This window comes from Rattus rattus, chromosome 8 (genome assembly GCF_011064425.1).
Source record: "Rattus rattus isolate New Zealand chromosome 8, Rrattus_CSIRO_v1, whole genome shotgun sequence".
In the NCBI taxonomy this organism is placed as follows: domain Eukaryota; kingdom Metazoa; phylum Chordata; class Mammalia; order Rodentia; family Muridae; genus Rattus; species Rattus rattus.
The window spans coordinates 101203807-101228434 of NC_046161.1; the positions used below are offsets into that span (position 1 = coordinate 101203807).

General features: G+C 56.8%; 2 protein-coding genes across 3 annotated transcripts in view; both read right to left on the bottom strand.

The window, feature by feature from the left end:
- Positions 1-1359: 1359 nt before the first annotated feature.
- LOC116906866 (death domain-containing membrane protein NRADD) lies at positions 1360-4585 on the bottom strand. 2 transcript variants are annotated; one of them, XM_032909770.1, is made up of 5 exons: positions 4407-4585; positions 3192-3323; positions 2171-2213; positions 1939-2081; positions 1360-1853 (listed from the first exon to the last, which is right to left on the bottom strand). In XM_032909770.1, exons 2-5 carry the CDS (start codon positions 3226-3228, stop codon positions 1537-1539), a joined length of 540 nt encoding a protein of 179 aa, XP_032765661.1. In that variant the 5' UTR covers positions 3229-3323; positions 4407-4585; the 3' UTR covers positions 1360-1536. The 2 variants fall into 2 exon arrangements, with proteins under 2 accessions (XP_032765661.1, XP_032765660.1); XM_032909769.1 differs by having other exon boundaries at positions 2171-2360.
- Positions 4586-4889: 304 nt separating this feature from the next.
- Nbeal2 (neurobeachin like 2) overlaps positions 4890-24628 on the bottom strand; it is a 30077-nt gene continuing 10338 nt past the window's right edge. The window contains exons 2-54 of the mRNA XM_032910771.1: positions 24165-24253; positions 23961-24089; positions 23758-23839; positions 23546-23670; positions 23259-23341; positions 21949-22034; positions 21574-21856; positions 21388-21494; positions 21035-21115; positions 19445-19528; positions 18954-19052; positions 17969-18567; positions 17753-17885; positions 17543-17662; positions 17037-17358; positions 16749-16831; positions 16565-16657; positions 16232-16406; positions 15974-16107; positions 15535-15694; positions 15288-15390; positions 15009-15162; positions 14769-14927; positions 14435-14594; positions 14097-14203; positions 13414-13932; positions 13124-13302; positions 12874-13033; positions 12427-12564; positions 11995-12339; positions 11759-11908; positions 11476-11633; positions 11005-11129; positions 10788-10923; positions 10220-10380; positions 9799-10115; positions 9603-9698; positions 9169-9293; positions 8942-9082; positions 8686-8816; positions 8476-8585; positions 8267-8384; positions 8070-8167; positions 7884-8000; positions 7350-7439; positions 7154-7263; positions 6809-6981; positions 6603-6697; positions 6285-6401; positions 6029-6187; positions 5800-5948; positions 5400-5535; positions 4890-5306 (exon numbers count right to left, since the gene is read on the bottom strand). Of these exons, the coding sequence (XP_032766662.1) occupies positions 5205-5306; positions 5400-5535; positions 5800-5948; positions 6029-6187; positions 6285-6401; positions 6603-6697; positions 6809-6981; positions 7154-7263; positions 7350-7439; positions 7884-8000; positions 8070-8167; positions 8267-8384; positions 8476-8585; positions 8686-8816; positions 8942-9082; positions 9169-9293; positions 9603-9698; positions 9799-10115; positions 10220-10380; positions 10788-10923; positions 11005-11129; positions 11476-11633; positions 11759-11908; positions 11995-12339; positions 12427-12564; positions 12874-13033; positions 13124-13302; positions 13414-13932; positions 14097-14203; positions 14435-14594; positions 14769-14927; positions 15009-15162; positions 15288-15390; positions 15535-15694; positions 15974-16107; positions 16232-16406; positions 16565-16657; positions 16749-16831; positions 17037-17358; positions 17543-17662; positions 17753-17885; positions 17969-18567; positions 18954-19052; positions 19445-19528; positions 21035-21115; positions 21388-21494; positions 21574-21856; positions 21949-22034; positions 23259-23341; positions 23546-23670; positions 23758-23839; positions 23961-24089; positions 24165-24253 (8205 nt within the window). The 3' untranslated portion in view covers positions 4890-5204. The remainder of the gene's footprint in view (positions 5307-5399; positions 5536-5799; positions 5949-6028; positions 6188-6284; positions 6402-6602; positions 6698-6808; positions 6982-7153; positions 7264-7349; positions 7440-7883; positions 8001-8069; positions 8168-8266; positions 8385-8475; positions 8586-8685; positions 8817-8941; positions 9083-9168; positions 9294-9602; positions 9699-9798; positions 10116-10219; positions 10381-10787; positions 10924-11004; positions 11130-11475; positions 11634-11758; positions 11909-11994; positions 12340-12426; positions 12565-12873; positions 13034-13123; positions 13303-13413; positions 13933-14096; positions 14204-14434; positions 14595-14768; positions 14928-15008; positions 15163-15287; positions 15391-15534; positions 15695-15973; positions 16108-16231; positions 16407-16564; positions 16658-16748; positions 16832-17036; positions 17359-17542; positions 17663-17752; positions 17886-17968; positions 18568-18953; positions 19053-19444; positions 19529-21034; positions 21116-21387; positions 21495-21573; positions 21857-21948; positions 22035-23258; positions 23342-23545; positions 23671-23757; positions 23840-23960; positions 24090-24164; positions 24254-24628) is intronic.

Genomic DNA, 24628 nt, shown 5'->3' on the forward strand with positions numbered 1-24628 from the left:
AACCCTAGACACTTCTACTAATCTAGTCTTTCTCCACTTAAAACTTTAAAGCACATTTTTAAGTGGACCATGATTCACTCAACCCTCAACAATTTCTAGTTGTGTCTGTTAAGTGAGTGTTCCTGGTTTTCCAAGGAAATTGAGGCCGCCCGTCAGTGGTGACTGGGCATCAAGTTTTGGGCTGTTCGGCTTTTTGTTTTGTTGTTCCCCACCACAAATGCTTCCATCTCCCCCATACTCCCTCACGCTCAAACAACCTGAGTTGGGACACGGAAAATTTTACACTCATCACTGACTTGGTCCTCAGTGGCCCAGCACTGACTGCTGGAGTGTTGATGTTCCCAGCGCGTCAGTCTGAGCCTTCTGCTCCTTTGGGGATTAGCCTGAGGGTCTTCTTAGGATGAAGGTAACACCCCTCCCCCATTTTTTTTTTTTTTTTTTTTTTTTTTTGAGATGTTCTCACTCTGTAGCCCAGGCTGGCATCAAACCCAGGATGATCTTACCTCAGCCTCCTGAGTGCTGGGACTACAGGTATGAGCTCTGGTAAGCTCTGAGAGCAACAGTGGAAGCAGCTTACAGCAAGCCTCACACAAGCAGTGAATCCTAGCAGCGTCTCAGTGCAGGGCGGGAGTAGGGAAGTCTGGATAAACCTAAAGCCCAAAAGCCCATTCAGCCATTGTACTGGGCCTTCAAAGGAGTACAGATGGTTTGGCTTAATGCCCTGTCCTGCACAGCCTGCCTGGCCACTTGTGTTCAAACCGTATGAACAGCTGTGGAAGCCTGTGTGGAGCTCCTTAGCCTGGGTGGTAGTCTGCTCTCTGTATGTATGTATGTATGTATGTATGTATGTATGTATGTATGTATCTATCTATCTATCTATCTATCTATCTATCTATCTATCTATCTATCTATCTATCTATCTATCTATCTATCTATCTATCTATCTCTGGAGATTGAACCTAGGACCTTGAGTGCTGGACAAGTGCTCTGCTGCTAAGCTATAGGCCCAGCCGGAGTTCCCGTGTTGAAACATCATCTTTTTCTTGTCTGAAGATGACCTGACGTCTTCAACAACTAGCTTACCACAATTACCTTGCATCTTGCCTGTCAGAGCACAAGTCACACAAAGGGTCCTTGGACGCACCATGAGGACTCACGGGCAGAGGACTTACTAAATGTGCCTCCGCTAAGCGAAGAAGAGCTCAGGAGGAGATAGGACTTTCTGAAGGGCAGGAGGGTGAACTCCAGTCTGGGCCTCCACAGCCCATACACAGAAGCTCCCTGCCCGCTTCCCACATCCCCAAGTCCTTGTCTGGGTCTCCTTCATAGCTACCCAACTGTCTACAGGTACAAGTGGGCTAGAACAAAAAATCCAAAGGTGCCTTTAATACGTGATTTTAAAAAGAAATAGAAAAAATAGCTGGAGCACATAAAGAGGACCTGTGGGGAAAGCCATGCCCCATGCTCTTACCCATCCCCCCCAATGAAGTGGCTGGATCTTTTATGAAGCTGGAGAAGTGCCCTGGGATGTGTCACTCACACCACAGAGCAGCCCTCAGCTGGTGAGCTCAAAACCTGGACCACATCTTCTCGGCCTATGGCAGTCAGAGCATCCTCTAGCACTCTGAGGGTTGCTCTACTGCCTTCTTGAGCAGCCCAGTCCCTTAGCAGGGCATAGGCTGGGTCCTGGTCACAGGCCATGGTTTCCACAGCTTCAGCTTGGTAGCCCAGTTGGCCTGCCAGCCCCCGCCAGCCCTTGGCAGGTTCCCCCAGTATCAAGAGCCGCTGGACTTCCTCCTGCTGCTGCTGTGGAATATGCAGGTAAAGTCGGCAGCCAAGGTCTGCATGTGGTCCTGGGGTGGAAGAGAGAAGTTTTAGTGGGTGGTGGGGTAGCACTAGTTAAATACAAAGGACCACAGGCTAAGGAAACATGCTCACCTTGGCTGGGAATACAGGGCTCCAGACCATGAGGAGAATCCACGAAGACACTGCTGTCACCATGCCTTTGGTCCCGGTCAGGGTCCCCCAGCTCTACAGTCCGAGCTTTAGCCAACTGTTGTCTTTGCTTACGTGAGCGCCAGCTGTAGGGGGCAGAGGGTACTAAGACAAGGAACTGCCTCAGAGTCCAGGTATGGGGGCAATGCCACAGGACAGTACCCAGACCACCTACCATTTGAAGGCCACATAGGCAAGCAGACCAAGGACTACAGTAGCTAGGAGAGCACAGTAGACAGGAATGATGTTGCTTGAGGCCCCTGGAGGCTCAGGGGGAAATAGGGAGGAGGTATTGGGGGCTAGGATTCCCCCAGCTCCTACCCACATTCCTTCCTTGTCCCCATCCTGCCCCTTCAGGGCTGTATCTGTGAAGACAGACAGTGGACAAGCTAGGGAGACACGGCAGCCTCACCGAGATAGACCATCTTAGCATTCCAAAAGCAACAGAGTTTACCGTGTAGCTAAGGACTCGGCATCCAGAGTTGGCTGGCCCTGGAGTGGCAAGAATGGCCCTGCAGACAGACACGTGCCACCAGGTATGACAACCTGAGTTAGATCCCCCAGGATCCACACGGTAGGAGGAGAAAGACTGAACCCTGCATGCTTGCTAAGTGGTTAACGGTGCTTGCTCCACCACAGGACCAGAGTTCTATTCCCAGCACCACACTGGATGGCTCACAACCACCTGGAACTCGATCTCCAGGGGGTTTGATGCCCTCTCACACACATACATGACCTGTGTGCACACAAATGGTCCTCCGCTTGCCACTGTGGACACAGTCCCTCCCAAACGTGCCTTGCCATCTTCCAGAAGCCTCCGAACGTCTTGCTATTGCATCTCCTAAACACATGGCATGATCTCCTCTGAAGCCTTCCTTGGTCTCTCCTCACCCTGGTTGCACCACCTCTGTTTACCACGGTACAACCTTAGATTGTTCGGTTTCCAGAGTGGACTGTGAGAACACACTGATGTGTGGTATTGTCACTGGATCATAAAAATAAAACTTAACTGGAAGTAAATACTTCCAGTATTTATTAATAGTTTCTTCTGCCTTAAGTTCAGTGACCAGTCCTTGTACCCAGTGTGGACAGCGTTCAAGGGTCAGGGACTAAAGCACCTGTGAACGGACTTGTGCATGACCCACTCTACCTCCCAAACTGCCTGCCACCTAGGATCTGGGTCAAGGAATGCCTACCTGAATACACCACACCTTTGCTGACGTTATGAAGCATGGCGCCACCAGGTACTGCTCGATGGGCTGTTTCTTGGTGGAGGGGAACTGAGCTGATGGAGCCTGGATCCTGCTTCTCTGAGTCCAGAAGGAACTCTGCAGGAATATGAGGAAATCCTCAGATCTGCTGTCAGGAGTCCCTGGGGGTAGCCTGTCCCAATTATCAGCTCACTCCATCCTGGTTTACACAGGGGCTGGAACAGTTTCTTCTGTCAAAGGGGTGGAGGTAACAGCTGGCCCCTGCTAGCCAAAGCTGGAGTCCTGGGGTCCAGCTCAGGATAGAAACCACCCTATCTATCTCGATAACCTCCCCCAAATACCTGGGCTGAGTCTGGGGATGTTAAAAGGAGGGCAAAGATACAAATACTGTGACCCCCATCTCAGGCTGAAGCATCCCTAGGGACTAGTGACTACACACATCCAAACCCCAACATCCTGACGGCCCAAGGAAAGATCTACACTGTCTATGTTCCCTCTCTTTCCTCGGGCCAGTGGCCAGCCGTTTCCTGATGAGGGACTGAGTGAAGCGATACTTTAATAGGCTCAGCAAGCTCGTAGGCCATATAGACCTGAGAGGGCCTGAAATGGAAGAATGGGGAGGACCATCTGGACCCTAGAATGCTAAATCTGCTGAGACCACTTCCTGCAGGCTACGGAGGAGGAGAGGCTCCAGATCAGAAAGGAGGAGAGATCTGGCTTTAATAAGAGACTAAGAAAGACCTTCTAGTCCCCAATGGCTACTGCTGCATAGCCAAAGGATCTACACACCACATGGTGTGTCTGAGGTGGGGCTATCAGCAGCTCAGTGCTGTAGACAGGTAAGCCTCTGATGTGGGTGGCCTAACTTTTATGGACTATGTATCTTTGTGTCACCACATTGGGAGTTGGGGGCTTCTGGGATCCTGGTTAGTGGGTGGGCCTGTAAACCAGCAGCAGCAGACCGGCCTTGGAATCTGCCCCACCCATCCTGAGCTGCTGGAGTGGAACTTCTTCGGGGCTCCCCACCCATTTCCAAGCCCAAAATGGGAAGAAACAATTCAACAGCTTCTACAGGCCCATACACACCCCAACACAGACGCTGGTATCCGCAGGATTCTCGCACTAAAGGTGGAAAACAGAGAAAGTTCTGGTCCCTTCCACCTAGCAAGAGCCCAGCTAGTCACTCCCACCCCTCCTGACCTTCTGCGGCCACCCCTCCAGGGGTGCTAGGATCCACTCAGCTAGGAAGGCGACGGGAGTCCCTGGAGAGGGCAGGTTCCGGTCTGCCCAAGAGTGAGCCAAGGCAAGGGGCGGGCCAATGGGGGGGGTGGTGTTGAAGAGGGGAGCAGGACAATGAAGAGGCGGGGCTGAGCTCCAGGGCGCGGTCCCGCCCCCGCCCCACGCCGGAGCACGCAGAAGCACTCGGAGCGCACAGAAGCTGCAGACACCAGCCTGGTAGGCAGAGCGCGCCAATGGCATGCAAACACCACGCGATGGACGGCGAGATCTGAGAACCTGGAGCCAGGAGCCAGCTGGCAAAGTCAGAGGAGGCTCCGCTGGCTACACGGAGGCCAGCCTGGTCAGGAAGAGACGTGCCAGGCCAGACCTGGTAACAGAGGCTAAGATTGGTGGCCACAGGAGGCCAAGGACGGCGGGCACATGTATACTCAAGAAACTGAGCAGTTACAAAACTAGGCCAAGTTTATTGCTGAGAATGGGCAGCGATAGTCACCTTTGGGGATTAAGGCCACAGGTGGTCTTTGTGCTTTACTGGGACGTGGGGTTTTAAAATAAGGATCCCCTCCCACCCCAAATTGTGCAAAATATGCAGCTGCGGCCTGAGGCCGACGCTATATCTCCCCTCAGCCGGCGAGGGGCGGGACTTCCTGGTGATGCCATCTACCAATCCCTGAGCTGGAGGGTGGGCCCCGCCCACCCCCTGGTGCAGTAGTCTCCAGAGCAGAGCATCGGGCTCTGATGTCTGAGCACCTAGGTGCCTTAGCGAGCCTCGCCAGGATTGTACTCAGTCTCCCCAGAGGACACTTGGGAGATGCGCCGCGAGGAGCGCCACAGCTTCCGCGCGAACTGGCTGCTGCGTACCTGGTGGGAGTAGGGATGGGATGGGATGCGGTGAGCCCTGGCAGCTGCAACCCAACCAGCCCGGCCGACCAGCCTGCCTGTCCTCATCCTCACCTCAGAAGGCTGCCCAGCGCCCACAACGATCAATTTGCCATCTTCCAGGCCCACCAGCACATGACTGCGTTCCTTGGTCACAGACACACTGTGGACTGGCACTTTCATGGGCAGGGGAGGCACAGCAGGCCGCAATCTGGAGCAGGGGAATAGGTGTACATCAAGTCACAACTGCAAGGAAGGCAGCTAACAGATGCCTGTCCCTGCCTTCATTTTAAGTCCGCTAAACTGAATTCCTGGTTTATAGGACTCCCACAACTGTGTAGCTAAGGAAGATTCAGGGCAAGAATCCCCAGAGTAACACATCTAGAAAAACATCCAAGTGGGTAGTATGTACTCCCTAGTACCCTGTGCCAACAACCACCTCCTAGAAGGGCCAGGAACTAAGAGTGGGGCTCACTTGTTCAAGTGGAGGATATGTAGAGAGCACTGAGCGGTGCCCAGCAGAACAAAGTCTTCTGCCACCGTCAGGGCTGTGGGCTGCTCGGTCAGGGTCAGTGAAGCCCGCAACCTCCCATTCACCGAATACAGGTGCAAGGAGTAGGTGACCTGGAAGGATTGGGGACATCAGCAATAGCCTCACCATTCCAGCTGCCCCAGTGTCTTTGTCAGGTACCCCGTCCCCATACCTGGGCCCCAGGTCGTTCACAAGCAGAGCTCTGTACAACAATCTGGCCTTCAGACCCCAGTGCTAAGTGTGATATAGGTCCAGGCAGTGTGGCACCCGGAGGCCTTAATGCTGCCACAAACTGGCCCCGACGTACAGTATGTATGATCACAGTTCCGTCCTACAGAAAGGCACATTAGGGTGCTGGGCAGAGAACTGGAGGCTCTGGAGGCAGTGCCTGGGTAAACTCCGCCTCCCCAGGGCTCCTGTACACACACCTCAGATCCAGACACTGCCATGTCAAGTTCAGTGCTGATGGCCACGCAACTCACTGCAGCCTCGTGTCCGTATAAGACTTGTACAGGCTTTGGTGCCAGCCCTGCCGACAGACCATTCTGTGGGAAGCCAGGGCGAGCTTAAGACTCAGGCAAGTGAAGATTTTATGCAAGCCAGAGGGTTGCAGGGTGGCAGAGCACCAGACTTGCTCACAGTAGTAAGGGGAAGGGAGTGACGGGGCAGTTCTGAATGTTCCTGAGGGGCAGATGGACTTCTAGTCTGGGAGACAGGGACCTCACAGGTCTGCCCACCACACACACCTGCTGCAGAAGGCGCCACACCATGCACGTGGTATCCCGGGAGCCGGAGATGAGGTAGATGCCACAGGTGTCCAGTGCAAGGCAGGTCACTACATCTACATTGGAAGGGGAGGACACGGAGAGCTATTGCATCCTCCCTGGCCCAACTCGGAGCCCCATCCCTCATCTGCCTGTCTCCTTCTCCCCGGCACCAGGGCGGCTTTTACCAAGGTGTCGGCTTAGCTGACTCAGCAGCCTGCCTCGGGATAGTAAGGTGACCCGGAGGCTGCCATCCCAGTGGCCCCCGCTGAAGAGCAGCTTTCCATCAGGAGCCACGGCCAGTGCTTGTCCCCTCACGCCGCTGCCGGGCGCCCATGGCCCGCTCAGTAGTTTTTGCACCCTAAACCGAGGGGAAGATGGTAGGTGAGGCTGGGCCACGGGAGAGAGATCTAGGCTAGTGGGGATCTTAGCCAGACCTCTCCCCCGTAGCTGGCCTGCATCTGCTTAAATGGGGGAGGTGGCTCAGGGCATAGGACGTTCACAGCACACCCCAACCCGCAGCCCGGCCTTACTTGGGGTTCCCCATGGTGGGATCTTTGCTGAAGCTGAAGTAGTTATTGATGTTTCGGTCGTAGGGCAGCCAGCTGTGAGTGCCCAGCAGTCCATTGGCACTCACGGTCACCTGTCGGTGAGAGAAAATGTGCTACGGTAGTCTGGGGCGCAGGCGAAGGGATGAAGCTAAGGGGTGCCTGCCCCCGGTGCACTGACCAGCATGTCTGAGGCACTCTGGGTGATGAAGGAGTGTGTCTGCCGGTGGGGTACCAGGGCTAACAGCAGAGGTACACCCTCACTGACAACCTGAAGAGAAATGCAGAAGGCTGACTGAGGGACAGCAGAAGCCCCAAGTAGGCAGTCTTCTCAGTAGGCACCCTCTTTGGCCCTTGACCCCAGGGACACAGTGGGTGTCACAGAGGTGATTCTGAGAGGCAGACATGACAGCGGTGGGCATGGAGGAGGATACCACAGAAAGAGGGAGAAGCCGGGGTAGCCGCAGAAGACCCCAGGGTCAAGCTTGGTCTCAGCCTTGGTCCTCTCGTTCCATTACTCCTTGGCCTCAGCCCAGTGACAGGAGGAAATGGAGTGTGTGTGAAGACGCAGGAAGGAATCCCAGGCCAAACTCCCTCCATCCTAACCGCACTCGGGACGTCACAGCTCATCCTGGCCCTCCTCCTACCCCCATGTCCACAAGGCGTCAGCGCGGCTAAACCCATCTTACACAAGAAGTTCCTGCCCACGTCCCACCTCAGCGAAAAAGGCCTTGAGCTGGTCCAGGTTCTGGAAGACGCTAGGTGAGTGAGTGTCCAGCCGAGCAAGGCGGATGGCTGCTTCCTCGGCTGAGAGCCGGGGTGGGTGTGGCTCCTGTAGACAAAAGCTAGTCAGCTCCATGACACAAGTGTCCCTCACCCCTGTGTTCCAAGCAGTTCTCACCTTCAGCAGCTGACAAGGAGTCTGCCCAAAGTTGCTGATGATCCCTTCCAGAGCCTTCCGTTCCCGTTCATCGGCTACGTGGTCCAGGTCAACAGCCCCTGAGAGGAAGGCAAACGGTTAAAACTCCTTCATTGTCCTTTCTTTGTATTGCCTCCGTCTGTGCCCCGATCCCATCTCAAGTGTGGCCCGTTGCCTACCTTCGTAAGTGCAGTAATAGAAGACATTGAGGGCCTCCTCAGCTGCTGGACCCCGCTGCTTATAGCCAAAGATGAGGTCGATCCACTCATGCAGGTGAGTGGACACGTACTCTGACTCCTGAGGGCAGGAAGTGACAATCAATCCAGGGACTGAATCCTACCACAGCTCGCAACCCCGGCTGCCCGTCTGTGTGCGGTCACCTCCTCACCAGAGCCCGGCGGTGCTTCTGGATGAAATCCTCAGGAGAGCTGGCCCATGGGGGCAGCACCACATCACCCACCTTCTCGTTGGTCAGCTGGAGGCAGCCCAGGTCAAAGCCTAGCAGAGGAGAAGGTTAGCAGTGTGCCTGTGTGTTCTTCACCATCCCTGGACACCCGTCTGCACAGGCATGCCCAAGCCCCGGTGCCTCGAATGCTACCATTCTGGTTTTCCAGGAAGTCGGGAAAATAGAAAAACTCTGGAATAAGCTCTTTCACATCAGCAGGGCTCTCCAGGCGCGCCTGCCAAGCTGCTGCCACCGAGTGGAACTGCCGGTCAGAGCAGTCGAAGCTGGTGGAGAGACACAGCGAGGGTCAGATGACAGATAGAGGGATACCTAAACCTAGAGGCAGCCTAAGACGCTGCCAGGAAGACTGTGTGCCCTCTTCCCACCCTTCCACCACCACTGGGCGCACCGGCCGCTCTGTAGCTGGACGTGCAGGGAGGTGAAGGGTTCCACACGGATGAGGTAGTGCATCACGCCTGCTGCGTTGGAATAGTGCGTGCCGTAGTGGAACTTGTCGATTGTGCCTGCTGGGTCCTCAAAGCTCTCGTATCTGAAGCCACAGGGGACACAAGTCAGCAGAAGACCTACGCCCACCCATCCCCAGCCCACGGAGCCCTGCCCTGCCCGTGTGCTCACTTCTCCCTCACGAGCTGGGCGTGTTTGGGGTTCACCACACCGATGGGTTTGGACAGGTCCCGGAAGACCGCTGGATTGCTGAGGTCCAAGACTGGGGACACGTAGTCCTGCAAGACCCAGGGGAACTGGCCGCCCACCCAGGAAAGGAGCTGCATGAAGACCCCGGATGGTCTGCCAGCCCACCCTGCCCTCAACACTCAGGGAGATGCTCTCAATACTACTCGGAAAGGCTACAAGGGCACAGGTGGTCTAGGGCGGACACTCCTTCCGGGAGCCCAGGGCACAGCAAGGGAGTAAGGAAGTGGTGGGGGACAGGAAACCAGATCTTAGTCACAGGCAAACTATCTGGGGACAGTGCTTAGGCCTGACCCATTAGCTGGCACTGACAGACTGGGGTAGGGGCTGGGGACAGGCATGCAGAGCGGAGCCCTCACCACAGGGTACTGAGACAGGTCGTTATAGGTGCGTCCTGCAATTGTGTTGAGCTGCATCAGGTACTCAAAGTTGGATATCTCTCGCTGTACCCATTTCTGGAGGGCAGAATAGCAAAGGGTGAGCACTGAGTCCAGAACCCCCTGTTTACAAAGCCTTCACCTCATATCCCACACAAACCTAATCTAGGATTCTCACCTGGGTCAGTCCCGAGGCACGAAGCATCTCCTGTGGGGAGCGGCTGCTTAGGTAGCCTTGGGTGGGTGGCCGCAGGCGCAGGAGCAACGAGTACACCTGGTTCCGTACCTGGGTGTGGGGTGGGATCGGGTAGAGCTGGGGCCTGGGAGCCTGGCTGGGAGGTGAAGCGGAGGCCCCAGCTACCTTGTGTGGGAAGTTGAGGAAGTAGTTGGACTGATCGATGAAAAAGAGCTCAAGTGCTGAACGCCGCAGGTTGAAACGCCGCAGGTGGACCTCGCGCAGCTGGGCCAAGGGGCGCCGGAAGTCATGGCCAATGCCTGCCGAGCAACCAAGAGTGGGGATAAGGGGTCGCTGGCCCCAGCCCAGCCTGGACTTCAGCCTTTCTGTGACCCCCCCCTCAAACAGCTCCATCAGAACACACCTTCCTCAGTTTCCACACGTTCCGTGCTGCCGTCGTAGAAATACACGTGCTGCGTGGTGACCTCTAGGAGTCCGGGGACCACAGCCACCACCGTGACGAGCTGGCACTCAGCTGACAGCACAAGCTTCTCACGCTGCTCATCTAGCTCGGCGGCCTCCATCCTGGGGGCGGCATATACTTCAGCTAGGGACGCTGGCATCCTTCTTGACAAGCTCCGAGGGCCAGGGAGGTCACATGCTCACACCTCCCTGACCGGCAGGAGACACCTGGGGGCCTGGTGCCCACTGACCCCGTGCCCTAGCCGAACTTAAAAGTCCTTCTGGCTGCTTGTCGGGTCACCCCTCCCTGCCGTTCTCCAGGTCCCCACATTGTCCTGGTTTTTTTTTTTTTTTTTTTTTTTGAGGCTCGTTCACGGGGTGCTTAGCTACTAAAGACCACCCGTCCACCCTTTTAAATAACTCCCAAATCTGGGGTTGAAGAGTCCCCTCGGGGTACTCAAGTTGGCTAGCAAAAGAACCAGCCCCACAGAAGGCATACATCCCTTGGCAGCCCCAGCCCGCCCACTCACAGGGTCTCTAGCACAGCCAGCTCCTCCTCCCCTAACTGGTCTTCAAGCAGCTCCTCTGGAGGGGCACTGATTTTGGCCTCTTTGGTCACTGCCAGAGGCAGTGAGGCCTCCTCAGTGGGTGTCATGGGAGCTTCACCTGCAAGAGGCCAATGGGACTTAATTAGAGCAAGGCATGATGGGAAATACCTGATGGGTGAACCAAGCACAACACACTTACCAAGATTGTCACGTAGGGCACTAGCTTCCAGGTGAGGGTCAAAGTGGTGATTGGGTACCAGTTTTAGTCGCATACGTGAGTATGTCTCTGCACTAGACAGCTTCCAGTGGGGGGTCGGAGGGACCCTGCGGATAGCACCAGGAATTGTCACAGGCCAGCAAAACGTTGCGGAACCCCCACTGCTGGTTTTGTTTTGATTTGTTTTGTTCTGGTATTTTGGGACAGGGTTTCTCTGTGTGGCCTTGGATGTCCTAGAACTTGCTCTGTAGACTAGGCTGGGCTCGAACTCAAAGAGATCAGCCTGCTTCTGTCTCCTAAGTGCTGGGAACGAAAGGTGAGCGCCACCACAGCCCAGCTAAGATTATTGTTCTGTTCGTTTGGCATTACTTTCAAGACCTTGAGCAGAGCACCGAAGACGAAGGCGATTCGGCACTCAGGGTTAGGGTTCCTTTTCTACCAAGCCCAGCCCACCTTAGTGCCCAGGCCCCACAGGGGCTCGAAAGCTGGCGCCACAGTGCCCCCCAGTGGAGCAGGGCCGTCGAGTGCTGCGCTGCCTGCTGCTTCAGTACAGACGCGTAGCGCAGTCCCTCCAGGCGAGCCCTGCGCTGGGCAGGTTCTAGGACCAGCTCCTGTGGCGGGAGGAATAGGTCAATCCCATTGGCAGCTGTTTCTCCAACCCATTCTCTACCCTGCCTACTAGCTGTCTCCAGCCATGCAGGTGGGGTGGCACAGTCCCCCAGGCGGGGCTGCACACCTGGAAGGCCCGCCGACTCTGGATTCGGTCCCGCTGAAGTCGCTGCCCACTGCTCATGAGTGTGTCGTAGCAAGCATTCCAGAAGCCTGACATGAGGTCATGGCTCTTAGCATACGTGTCCATTTCAAACTTCGACATAGTTGGCTGAACCTGGAGGGTTGACAGGGAGAGACCGGTGCTCGAGGCGTGCCCCAGCCCCCGTTCCTCTTCCGGGATCCCCAACCTCCTTCAGGCACCTGCTTGTCGATGAAGTGGCGCCATTCGGGCGTGGCACAAAAAGCCTGGAAGTCCTCGAAGAAGGTGGGGCTCCCATTGGTGGGTGGTAAGGAGGGCAGCCCCCACTGCAGTCCCAGGGGCCCATAAGCCCGGTCCAGCAGCGTGCGGACCAGCGGCACCAGCCACGAACAGCGCTCAGAGGCTGCCATGGCCGCACAGGCATGCTCAGTCTCAGAGGAAGAGGCGGTCAGCGCCCGGCTGAGCGCTGCCTCCAGCTTGGAGAGCACGTAGCACGCCTCCTCCCGGCGGGTCGGCACTGCGGTCTGCAGCAGCGTGTGCAGTTTCACATAGGCCTGGGCATGCAGCTGTAGGTGGAAGGCGGGGAGGGTGGTACCAATGCTAGATCTCCGCAGCTAGAGCTCCACCCCTCCGCTGCCCACACGCACGCTCACCTGTGGGTCTTCCAATAGGATGTACCCAAGCACAAGGCGTAAGCCAATCTGTGCCATCTCGCGGAGATCGGCTATGCTATTGGCCAGGTGTGGCCAGGCGCCCAGGCGATCCAATAGGTTGCACACACCTTCGAAGAGCTGCCACACAGAACATATCACATTGTGCCATACAAGGCCAGGGATACGTGAGGAGAAAATAAGGTAAAGTTTGTGCTGGAGGCTAAGTAAGGTTTGAATCAAGGTCACACTGCTCTCGCTGTAAAGTATTCCCAGCCCAACTCCGATGCTGTCATCCACCTAAGCCTTGGCCCGAGTAGACAAGCTTATAGATGCCAATGCTGACGTATTCAAGACTGTCCTGTGTACTTTCCCATCTCCTAGACTAGATTCCCTCAGGTTGTAAGGACACAGAACGCGTGCGGCTCCCACCCCTCCAAATAGTCGCACCTTCTCACTCCATAGCTCCTGGTTACCGTGGCCCTCAGCACACAGGAAATCCTGCAGTAAACGGAGCAGCCACAGTGCCTGCTGGGAAAGGTTGGCCAGGCCTCCTGGGGGAGCCTCCTTGATGTCGGTCAGGGCTGACTCTAACATCATCTCTAGGAGACTGGCCAAGAGAGGGGCTCAGTAGCTGCTTTGCAATTTCCGGGCTCCTCGGCTCCCAGAGACCCGTCGCCTCCTGAAGCATCCCTCTTACCTGCGCTTGATGCAGTCTGGTGATCGCACAAGCATGGCCGAGGCCCCCAGCTGGGTAAGCACCGAGAAGACCTGGCCACGCTCCCGCCAGGCTGCCTCGTCACTGCCCTCCACACCCCGCCACGTCACTGAGAATAGCACGTTGGTGAGTAAGTTGCACAGCTCTTCTTCAGGGGTTTGCTGTGGGGACAGGAAGGTGGTGTGGGCTGTGGGCTGGGAAGGGAAGGGATCCCTGCCCAGCACTCTGTGACTACCAGATAGCAGGGGTCATGAGAGGCAATGTCACCTCACCTGGGGGTTGCTCGTGTTAGAGGTGTCGTCCCCACTGACTGTAGGTTCTAGCAGGCTGCCATCCTCTAGCACGTTGGAGAGACTGGAGCTGTGGCGGCCTTGGGTGGTAGGAAAGGGCCGTGGCCCATCCAGCGGAGAGGGTGTGCCAGGCTGGCTGGCTGGAGTAATAGTTCCATTGCTGCTGCCGCCACCAGCAGTATTGCCGGAGTCAACACTGGCCCGTTCCAAACCCAGGTCAAAGGGCATACTGAATGGGGAGAGGGCATGGTAAAAGGCATCCGGGTCAGGGCAAGGGGACTCTGAAGGCAGGAAGACATCGGAAGATTCAGCAGGCAGCTCAGTGGGCGGAGGAGACAGAGCCAGCTCTGAGGAGGTCGGCAGCTCTGGGACAAAGCGTGGGGGACCACTGTCTGTGGCGGCGGCCTCGAGGACATACAGCCGGGTCAGCACATCCTGCCAACCAGCTTGTCGGGCCAGCAGCCGAACTACATCTGGGTGTCCGTAGATGAGGTGAAAGAGCTGTCAAACAAGGGTACGGCAAATAAGAGGTCATCTGACTGCTTCCCTAGATCCTCATCCCAAAGTCTTAACAGTGGGGACCTACGAAGGTACCCCATCCCAGATAGGCAAAAGGAGCTCCAGACAGAAGCCATCCCTTAATCTCCCCACACTTCTCCTCTTACCTGACGACAGACGTCTAGGCGGACGCTGAGGTCAGCCTGGAGGGAGAGCTGTACAACAGCCAACAGATCTGAGAGATTCAGGCAGTCTGGGAATACAACCTGAGGGACTGACACAGTAGAGGGGACTACCTCAATCCCGTCACCATGTGAACACTCCCTCTTCCCACCAGCCCTATCCCGACAGATGCTGCTGCCCCTCTGCTACGTCTGTCCTTTGTGGTTTTTCTTTTTCCTGTGTTGAGGATTGAACCCAAGGCCTTGTCCCAGGCAAGCACTCAACCAATGAGATGCATCCTCTCCTCTGTCTAATCTGCCTCTTAGTCCCAACCAGGTCATACCTGTCCCTACAAACAGCTTATAAAGGCCCTGACAGAGCTGGGGAGAGGCAATCCCTTCCGGCAAGCTGGCAACAAGACCCTGGAGACCACAGTCATGCAGCCGGAGCCTCTGGCGGTTCCGCTCAGGTAACCGCTCGTTCTGCTGCAGTCTTCGCAAGATCTGTGTGAAGGGAGACCAAGGGGCTGTCATCAGGGGGGACTTGACACAGGAGAGGTCACTGCGTGGATGTGTGGCTGCGGAAGAGGCTTGAGAAAATGGCTTTAAAGTTTCCTTAGCTTCTAGCCAGCAGCCTCAGTAAATGGGATTAAAAGGTCAGGAGGGGGCTGGGTATACCTTGCAGACCCTGTCACTCAAAAGGGGCGTTGACTTTGGCCGCACCAGCAGTGTGAGCAGCACCTCGAGGTTCCCCGGCTCCAACAGGAAGATGGCCAAGGGCTCTTGTGCCGGAGAACCCTGAAGCAGGGCCAGCAACAGGTCCAGTGTGCCCACGACCTGAAGACATACAGAATGTCACTCTAGGAGGGGTTCCCCCGCTGGCCCATACACCTCTCACCCAAGCCTCACCCTCCCTACCTGGCAATCCTCATTGGCGGCTGCCAAAAAGCTCAGTACAACCTGCATGTCATCCACTGAGAAGTTCCGCACCAGGAACTCACGCACCAGACCCAAAAGGGAAGTCTGTACTGTACGCAGGTCATCTGCCGCAAGGGGGCGCTCCCGCTGTGGGCTGGCGGGTCCGAGAGGCAAGATTGGGAAAACAGGCAGGTGAGCTGGGGTAGCACATCATCCTGTCCCCATACCAGTCTCTGCTGTGCCGGGCCTCCAAAATCCACCTGGTCCCACGAGCCTAACCTGTAGTGTGTGCGCAGAGCATCGAGGATGAACTGAACTCCATACTTCTTCCGAAGTTTCTGTCTGTGCTCACGGATTATGCTAGACATGTACTGGATGTGACCTGGGTGGACATCAGCAGAAAGCTTCTTCACACCCTCCAGGGCAGAGCTCTGCCCGCTCTGTCCTCTCAGATTGTCGAGCAAGGCTGTGGTTTCTCGCCCTGCCTGCCCTGAACCCAGGCCTCTTTCCCAAGCCCCTCACCTACCCAGGCGCACGGCGAAGTCACTGAGGGTCCAGAGGTGAAAGTTGAAGAGCAAATGCTGGTACAGCAGGTAGAGGAGGGGCCCACTGCTATCAGCAGCGACCTGCTCCATCAGCAGCTGGGCAGACATGAGCACATTCATATCCATGGCCCAACTGGGGACCTGAGGGAAAGGAGGGGCCGAGATGTCAGGTTCTGTCCCAGCCACTCAGTTCCGTTTCCCCAGCAGCAGGCATGGGCAATCATCCTTCCTCTCGGCCTTTCAGGGCCCTTGCCATCTCTGAAATACAACCTCCAGGCCGGGCTACGGCCCAGTTTTTCCCGCCACAGTCACCTGAACCACCTTCCTACCCATATCCTCACATCCAAACCTGCCCACTCAGGCCCCACTCAGACAGCACCGTGGGGAAGGCTCTGCCCTGTCTCCTCCATCACGTCTCACCTTGCGCAGGAGCGCCCCGAGGATGGCAGGCCCCTGGCACTGCACCAGGCTTTCCTGATTCGCAGTGTGGCCCTGCAGGAAGTTCCGAAGCATCAGGAGAAAGGCGGCCACTGCATTCCTCTCCATCCGTTCCTCTGCCGACCACCAGGAAGAGGGCAGAGGCTGGTCAAGAGTGTGCCAGGAGCTACTACCTCGAGCACAATCCCCACCACCATACCAAGACGCTCTCCCCCAACTGCAGGTGTGAAGGACACTCACCTGAAGACTTGCCCAGGGGGAGAAGCAGGCCCTGAGTGTTATGGCCTGAGGTCAGTTCCGGTCCTACAAGGTCGTGCGTTTCACATGGACCTGCCTCGGCCTCCTGAGGCTGCACAGCCACTCGCTCCAGCAAGGGCAGCAGGGCACCCATGCCCCCTACACAGTTCACCACATCCTGGGAGGAGGGGCAGTGATGAGAGGGCAGTTCCCAGCCAGCATCTTGCCTTAAGCCTGGACTCAAAGTATAGGTCTGTTGAACTGGTCTCCCAAACCCTGCCAGGGCCCAACAGTGCACCACTCGACCTGAGTACACATACACATACATGCACGTACCTTCACATCCCACGTCTCCACCCTATGTCCTGTCAGGCGGCCATCCAGACCATGGCCGGGGGACAGGTCCAGACAGATATTGTTCTTACAGGCCTGGATCACATGGAGAAGGGAGTGACAGATTGAGAGTGGGAACCAGAGGGCAATGCCAGGAGGCACTGACTGTCCCCTAATCCCTAAATACCTGCGGTGAATAATGGAGGAGCAACTTGGCGCCAAGCTCGTGTAGTTCACCCTCGGGCTTGAAGGGTGCTGGCTCATTGGGCCCTGGAGAGAAAAGGCCAAACCTTTAGACCTTAGGTCCTCCGGCCAAACCCTCTCCACAGCTTGCCTCCTCCCCTGTCTGCCCAGAGGACAGGTTCCCAGGGTTGCCATCTTCCCTGGGTACCCCTGAGCACTTTGCAAATCTGATGCCCTGGAATTGGGACACTGGGGTAGAGGCCGGGAGATGCAGACAGCAGGTGCTACATACCCAGGATGCACAGGATCCGCAGGGCGGACGCTTGCAGGGCTTCGTGGAAGATGGCCACAGTCCCCAACTCGCCCTCCAGAGATGTGGGGCTTCCCCACCGAGTGTCCTGGGTGCCTGCAAGGGTGGAGCTGATGCTGCCCTCCTGCGGAGGGGCCCCTAGCCCAGGCCCCCAGCCCAGGCCTGTGGAGGCTGGGACCGACTGGGATCGGGTGAGGGAGGGGTGAGTGTGAGACAAGGCAGTGGAGACTGACGACACAGGGAGCCCTGTGGTAGTCGTCGTTGTGCGGTGCCCAGCAGAACCGATACAGCAGGAGGAGAAAGGCTGCAGGGTCAGGAATGGGAGACGGGTCAGACCATGGCAAAGCCTGGGATTCCACCTATAGCCAGCTCATGGCTCCCAAAACTATGTACTTCAGAGTGGTACAGGCTAAAGACAGGGTTCCAGGTCACACTGGTCCAAGCCCCTCCAACTGACCCGTGGCCTCCCCAAATCCTGCCTGGCATACCTCACTGAGGGAGGGGAAGCGAAGAGGTGCTGTCTTGACCAGATGGCCGTCTTTGAAGACGTTGACCAGATTCTGGCTGAAGGGTCGGCGCCCAGGCACGTGCACAATGGCCACGGAGTGCTAGAAGGGAAGGTACGATGGCTCAAGCCATGGCTGGCTCTTGGTGCTCCCCATCCCACACTGGGCCACGTGAGGAGGATGGGAACATACCCAGGCAGAATCAGCGAAGGACACTTCGGGCAAGCTCAGAGTCATGTACTCCTTCCGTGTGCACACGGCTACCACCAGGGTGCCAGCTGCCGTGAAGAAGGCCTCGAACCCTGAGCCACTGCTGGTGAAGAAGCTGGGGGCAAGCAAGACGGTTATGCCTGATCCTCCCTGCTTGCCCCCGAGTGGGTCCCTAGCCCTTGGCCGTCACACGCCTACCTGTACAGTTGTTTTCGCTGGAGGGGCCGGCTGGGAGCTGAGGTAGCTGCCTCTGTGGATTGTAGACACAGCCAGGCATGGAAGGTAAAGCCGGGCCCTGGCCATCGCTGCACGGGTGGCACCATGATGCCAGCCATGCTGGGGGTGAGGTCGAAATAGCGCAGGGCACGTGCAGGACCCCGGTGGCGTGCCATGCCCGACAGCGCCCGGATGATGGCACCTGCATGTTGAGCCTTCTGAGATTCAGTTCCGCACGACTCTGAGTCCAGCCCCGGTGGGGGGCGCAGCAGACGACGCAGCTCCAAGGGCCGTAGGGACACGCGACCCAGAGCTTGCAGCAAGGCAAACAGCTGCTCCTGGCAGCGGGCTCCCAGGGCTGTCCCCGTGTTAAGTGTCTCTAACAGGTAGCTCACCAGGCCTGCTTGCACACAGGTGGCGCGGCTGGCAGGGCAGCTGTCACAGAGCCACCAGAGGCGTTGTGCCAGAAAGAGGCGCAGCTCGGCTGTGGGTAATGCTGGGAGCCACTGCGTCAGCACCAGCACTGGCTGTTCATTGCGGATTGGGGGAGGCGGGTGCATGCTGTGGTCACCCTCCACAGCCTGTAGGTGGAAAGAACGTGACAATCCTGGGTCAACTGTGGCCCCTTGCCAGCTCTGACACTTTTCCTGTTGCTTACAGTATAGGAAAGCAACCCTCCCGTCTTGGTGCCTTGCCAAAGGTGAACGATCAGGATCACTAAACCAAGCAATCAGCCCGACTAATTTCCATGCTTTGGCTTGTAGCCTAGTATGGTCAAGCTGCCAACTGTACGTATATTCCTGGGCTAGCCCTTGAGGCCTATAGTGTAGAGGCCGCATCTCAGGGCACTGACGTGTATGGCTAAGCCACAGCTCACAATGCACTGGCCACAGTAACAGTCCTTCAGCATAGGGAACTGGCTCAGGCCAGCTGCCTTTGGGACCCAGGCCCCAAGCCCAGTCCTCACCATATTGAGTAGTTCCTGCAACAGCCGGTGGGTAGGGGGCCCATGACTCTGCAGGACCTCCTGCAGGTGCTGGTAGCCAATGCGTTCCTTGAACACCTCCTGAAAAAGAGCATGGAGTGAGCAGAGCTGTAGGTTCTGTGGGCAGCTCCCACCCACGGGATCCCTTCTCTTGTGGAACACCTTCGCTAGTTCTGCCTTAGATCACAGTACAGAAAGGGCAAGGACAACACAGGGTCCAGCGGCCTGTATTCATCTCAGGAGGCTACAGATGATGGTCAGCTCTTGTGTCCTTTCCCTATACGGCCCTGGCCCAGGACACCCAACTCCCAGGACACACTGATGACCACACCCACCAAGCTTGTGGAACCACACCCCAGTGGCAACAGCAGTCACATGCTCTCCAGGAAACAGGACTGACAGGCCAGTTTTGAAAACATGAAGACAATGATCCCCACCTCTGACTCCTGTCACAGAGAGTGAAGCATCCTCACCTTGGCCGAAGGGGAGCCACTCATGATGCAGGTCAGCACTCTGACCACGTGGACCGCGATGGCATCGGTGTCCTGGTCAAGCACCTTGGGGTAGAGGGGAAGTCAGGAGAAGCAGCGGCCAGGGTGTCACCGCTGGCAGTACTTAACAGTAAAAGGGGTGCAGGGCCAGGTACACCAAGGTCCAGGGCATCTACTGGACCCGCAATCCCCTGTGAACACCAGGCCCTCTCCTTGCCACACAAGCTGTGCTGCCTGAACTAGAGTGCTCTCATATCTCACGCTCCTGGGATAGCCCTTGAGACCTAGTGTAGAGGTCTCATCTCAGGCCCTGCCAGGTATGGCTAAGTCACAGCTCGCACTGCACTGGCCACAGTTAACAGTCCTCCAGGGCCGCTATCCTATGAGCTGGCTCATAAAGACAAGGCCAGGGCAGAGTTGGGCAAGATTGCCAGGCAAAGAGGTCTGGGAAGAAACTCAGGCTGGGAAGGGCCTCTGGCACAGACCAATGGTGCATACTGCCTCTGCACCCCTCCTGTTCTCTGGTGGGCTTACTGGTACCAGTCCCCACAACCCCACCCAGGTTAGACACACACGTGCAAGCAAGCCATCGAGTGTCCCATCACCCATGATGATTGACAGATATTTGGGGGTCTTGGGGCCATCAATCACAGGGCATTAGAGCCAGAAGAACCTTCGAGATCTCTAAATCCTACCCCGTCCCCCATCTCCTAAATCCGTGAGGACACCGTGGCTCAGCTTAGCTGACACTAAGAGCCATGCTGCTGACTCCCATAATCCATTCTGAGGGGCGAGGGGCTGAGAGCTTGACAGCAAGCCAGGTTTAGCCCTATGGGCTCTTTGCTCCCAGCTCTGCCAAGTCCCCTCAGACAACCTTCCCTTCTGGCCTGTAAATAAAGCCAGGGGTCAGGGGAGTCACCTAGCTTACCTGACTTGGAACTGAATGGACAGGTGAGCTTGTAGAAAGTCAGAATAGGCAATAAACGTGTGAGCTGCCTCATGAAATCAGGGCCAGAGCAGAGGCTCTGGGAGTTGGGGGCCGGGCGTAAAGCCTGTAGTCTTCTACCACAGGTGCTGCACCAGGACCCCATGCTATTGCAGTCTGCACCCTGACACACACCGACACCCTGCGGTTTATAAGTCCCTGGGGATGGTGAGGCATGTGGCACATTTAGTGTTGGAATCAGGAGCCACAGAAGACATGGCCCCTCAGGGACCCCTGCCGTAGGAGGTGATGACAACCAAACCTCTTAGGGTCTGTACTTGTGTCTCCTTCTAACAAGTAGGGGATGGGGTAGGTGGTAAAGAGCTTCGAAGGTTCCTCCCAGCCACACCCAACACCCAATTCTAACACCAGGTAAGCAAAAGACCACTTCCTGTTTTGTCTCTAGGACAGGACCTTGAAAGGTGGGGTGAGAGGGCATGAGAGAGTCACCCTCACTGCCAGGTATGTCAAGCCACAAACATATCTACTTAGCCACCGTTCTAGAACACAGGAAATGGTCAAATAAGGAGCCAGGGGTGGGTGGCCAAGGGAGGTGCTGCCTGAGTGGCTCAGCCCCAGTGTGGTACCTTCTGGACATCGGGCTCAGTCAGTAACCGGGTAGCTAGGTCACTGTCCCCCTCAGGGGGCGCCCGGGCCTGCAGGTACAGCTGTCGGGAGGGGCAAAGTAGAGGAGATGAGGAGAAGAGGTTAGAACAGGACCAGGGGGAGCTGCCAGGGTTCTGCACCAGTGGGAAACAGTCCTAGTCAAAGTTCTCCTAGCAGAGTAGGGCCAAAACCCGAAGGGACAAACCTTGCCCAGGCCTCAGGCCCTCCCACTGAACACAGGCCGCGGCCATGTCTGCTCAGTAGCAGCCTGGGATTTCTATGTGATTCTCCCTGGGTTCCAGGCCCCCCAGCCTCCAGGTGGAAGCCCACCCACCTTGCTGTTCTGGATGAGTCGAATAAGATGTTCAAAGCAATTGTTGCTAAGGAAGGTAGCTTGTAGCACTGGCCGGTCCTCACATGCCAACATCATGGGGATAGCATCTGTGCAGGGGTCAAAGTCAGACTTCCCTGCAGGCACTCTTAAACGCCCCACCTCCCCTCCTTCCCAGCCTGTACCTACCGAGCATGCTGACCCGTAGGGCGACAAGGGCCTCTTCGGGGCTTGAACTTGGACTAGCTGGCCAGTCAGCATTAAGAATGTGGAAGTAGCCCTCAAGCAGGGTGCGGAGCTCTGGTCCTCGGGGTGGCGCTCGGCTAGCATGCAGGACGTGCACGGCGCCCACCAGTGCTCTGAGAGCCAGCTGTATCTTGTGAGGGTCCTGAGCTGGGCCACGGCCCCAGCCCCGCAACACACCTAGCAGTCCCTGCACAGAGCCAGAACTCACAGCCATCTGCCCGTTCTCCTGTGGGTGAGCAAAAAATGGCAGTAGACTCATCCAGAAGCAAGGTGCTGAGAGGGCTGCCCGCTGGTCGACATTCTCAGGACCCAACATACCTTTCCTCCTGCAAGGACGGCACCAAAGAGGTGGATGAGACGCAGCAGCAACGTGGGAGGCAAACGTTCTGCATCCTGCAGGCTCTCTGGGTGGTAGGCAGGGCAGGACAATGTCACCAAGGTTGTAGGACTATGGTCCAAAGGACTGCACAAGAGTTGGGATACCCCAGCATGGGGATGTGGGGTAGAAGCCAAGCCTAGCAAAAGTCCCCACCTAAAGGGGGAGGCTTTGGGTCTAAAATGTCACGGCTGAATGCTAGAGAGATCAGGGGCTACAGTGGTGCTTGAGGGACATAGGGGCCAGCCTCTAGGCAGCTCCCGAGATCCTTATAGCCAAAATGGAGAGTGTCCCAGAGCGATACACAGCCACTGTCTTGCCCACGGAGACCCAGGGTTTAGCTTCTCAGATGCAAATCCTGCTCCTTCTGCCACTTCCACAGTGGGAGTTTCTGGTTCTCTGATCTGGGGACCAGGCTACCACTGGGGAGTAGTAGGGCCTTTCACAGCTTCACATGTGGCCCTGTCCGGCTAAGCTGGGAAAGGTGCCAGGCACTGAACTGAAACTTGGAGGGCAGAAGGGCCCAGGCCTGAGTCACGTGGTGAAGAAGAGGAGGGGTGGGGTGGGGTGGGGACAGGAGTGGGGAGGAATGAGCATCAATCCTGAGGATGCCAGGCTGCCACTGAAGGGTCCTGCAAACGGGCGAGAACAGATCTAGCTGGTCCTAAGTGCCCAGGCTGTAGGAAATGCAGGCAGGGCTCCAGCCACCCCCACCCCCCACCTCCGGTTCTCCTCTTGCTAAATGATCCAAAAGGACCCGCCTTCCCACTGCCCTGCTGGTCTCTGTCCAGCCACTTCCTGCCCAAGTGTTGGCCACTGCCTCTCCCGTGAGAGGAGAGGGAGGGCCTAGAAGAGAAGATGAATGAACAAATTAATGGATAAAGCCAGGGGGACACATGGGGACAAGTGGCTTCACTCCTCCAGGAATACAGAAGCAGGTGCATAGCTGGTACACACAGGGCTGGACAGGGAACATGGCCTGGGAGGAGCCAGGAGTGAAGGAAGATGGGAAATTGAGGGGACAGGTCGACACCCCACCTGGAAGCAAGTCCTGCCTTCCAACCTAGGAAATAATAACTTAGCCCAGGCCTGCCTTTTCTCTCTTCTCTACCCCTAAACTTCTACTTGGCTGTTAGAGGTTCCGGCGGCTCACGCCAGACCACCAAGGAGTTCCGTCGGGTGGGTGGGATTAGGCAACTAGGTTTGTGGTCAGGACCAGGTGGGGCATGGGGAAGTTAGGGTGGGGCCTAACCTTGGAAGAAGGCTCCAAATTCACAGGGCAAGGCGGCCGGAGGGAACTTGTATTTGCTCTTCTCCTTGGAGCTGATGGCTTCCCTGGGGGTGGGGGTGGGGAGAGTTGGGGTGAAGCCTGGCACTGGTATCCATCAGCTGGACTCTCACCGCGTCTTGGTCAGGTCACTGGTCATTCTCCTCCAGCCTGCACACAGGCTAGTTCCATAAGGCGTTTAGACCAATGACCCCATCCCTTTCCTCCCCCTGGCCTCCTGTGAGTCGCCCTGTCTGAGGGCTGGGTCTCACCCACTGTGCTGGCGCCGCCAAGTCTGGTAGGGGTCAAAGAGCCCTTCACACAGGAGCAGAGCATGCAGGGCCACATTCTCTAGCTGGGTGCTACAATCCTCCTGTGATGGTGGGGATCCTTTCAGCTGCAGTGTAGGGAGAGAGAACAGAGGGAGGGTTAGTCAGCCATACCTGCGGTAGCTGTCTCTGCCCTATCCAGGTGGGCCCCTCACCTCAGCCATCAATCCAGTGAGCAGTGCCAGCACACGGGGCACCAGTACCTGGCCCCAACCAGCCTCCACATTCTCCAGGTTCCTGGGGTTGGGGGTGAAGAAGGGGAGAAGTCATGCCAATGTTCCAGGGCCCCGTCACCCCCCAGGTGGGCCCACACATCCATGCTTCTGCCCACCCTCAGAAGACCCCAAGGAGAAAGCACCTGCAGAGAATGATGAAAAGCTTCAGCAACAGCAGGGCTTGCTCCAGGTTGTCCTGGTCCAGCTGCTCTGCCAGCACGTGTAGAGCATCTAGGGGTAGCAGAGGCACTTCCGCACCTGCCTCCTCTGGCCTGTAAGGAGGGTTGCTGAGTGCCAAGGGCAGTCCTGCCTGCCTGGCCCTGGCCTCTAGGCAGATTCAGCCTTACCTTCGAGGCTCCAGAGAAGACAAGGAGATGGTCTTCTCGAAGACACCCACGAAGGCCTTCAGCCATTGCTGCAGGTAGCCAAGGTCCTTCTGTTGACAGAAAGGGTTCAAGAGCATGAGAGGGGAGGAGAGAAAGGCATGGACAGGGGAGTTCTTGAGGATAGATGGATAACAACCCCAGACAGGGGAGTTCTTGAGGATAGATGGATAACAGTTGGAGTGACAGGGAGGAGGACAGGGCCAGCAGAACAGGAAGGGTCAGAGCTGGAGGACTGTGGTGTGGACAGGTCACCTCCAGGACCTCGTCCAAGTCTCTCAGTCCAAGCTTCAGTCTTTGTTCCCACCTTCTGATGGTTGGGACCACAGAGACCTGGCACAGGCAGAGGAGGAGGAGCTTAAGTGGGGCGTGGCCATACGTACGGCTGCTGGTGGCCCATTCATAGCTACCTGCTGTCTACCCAGAGC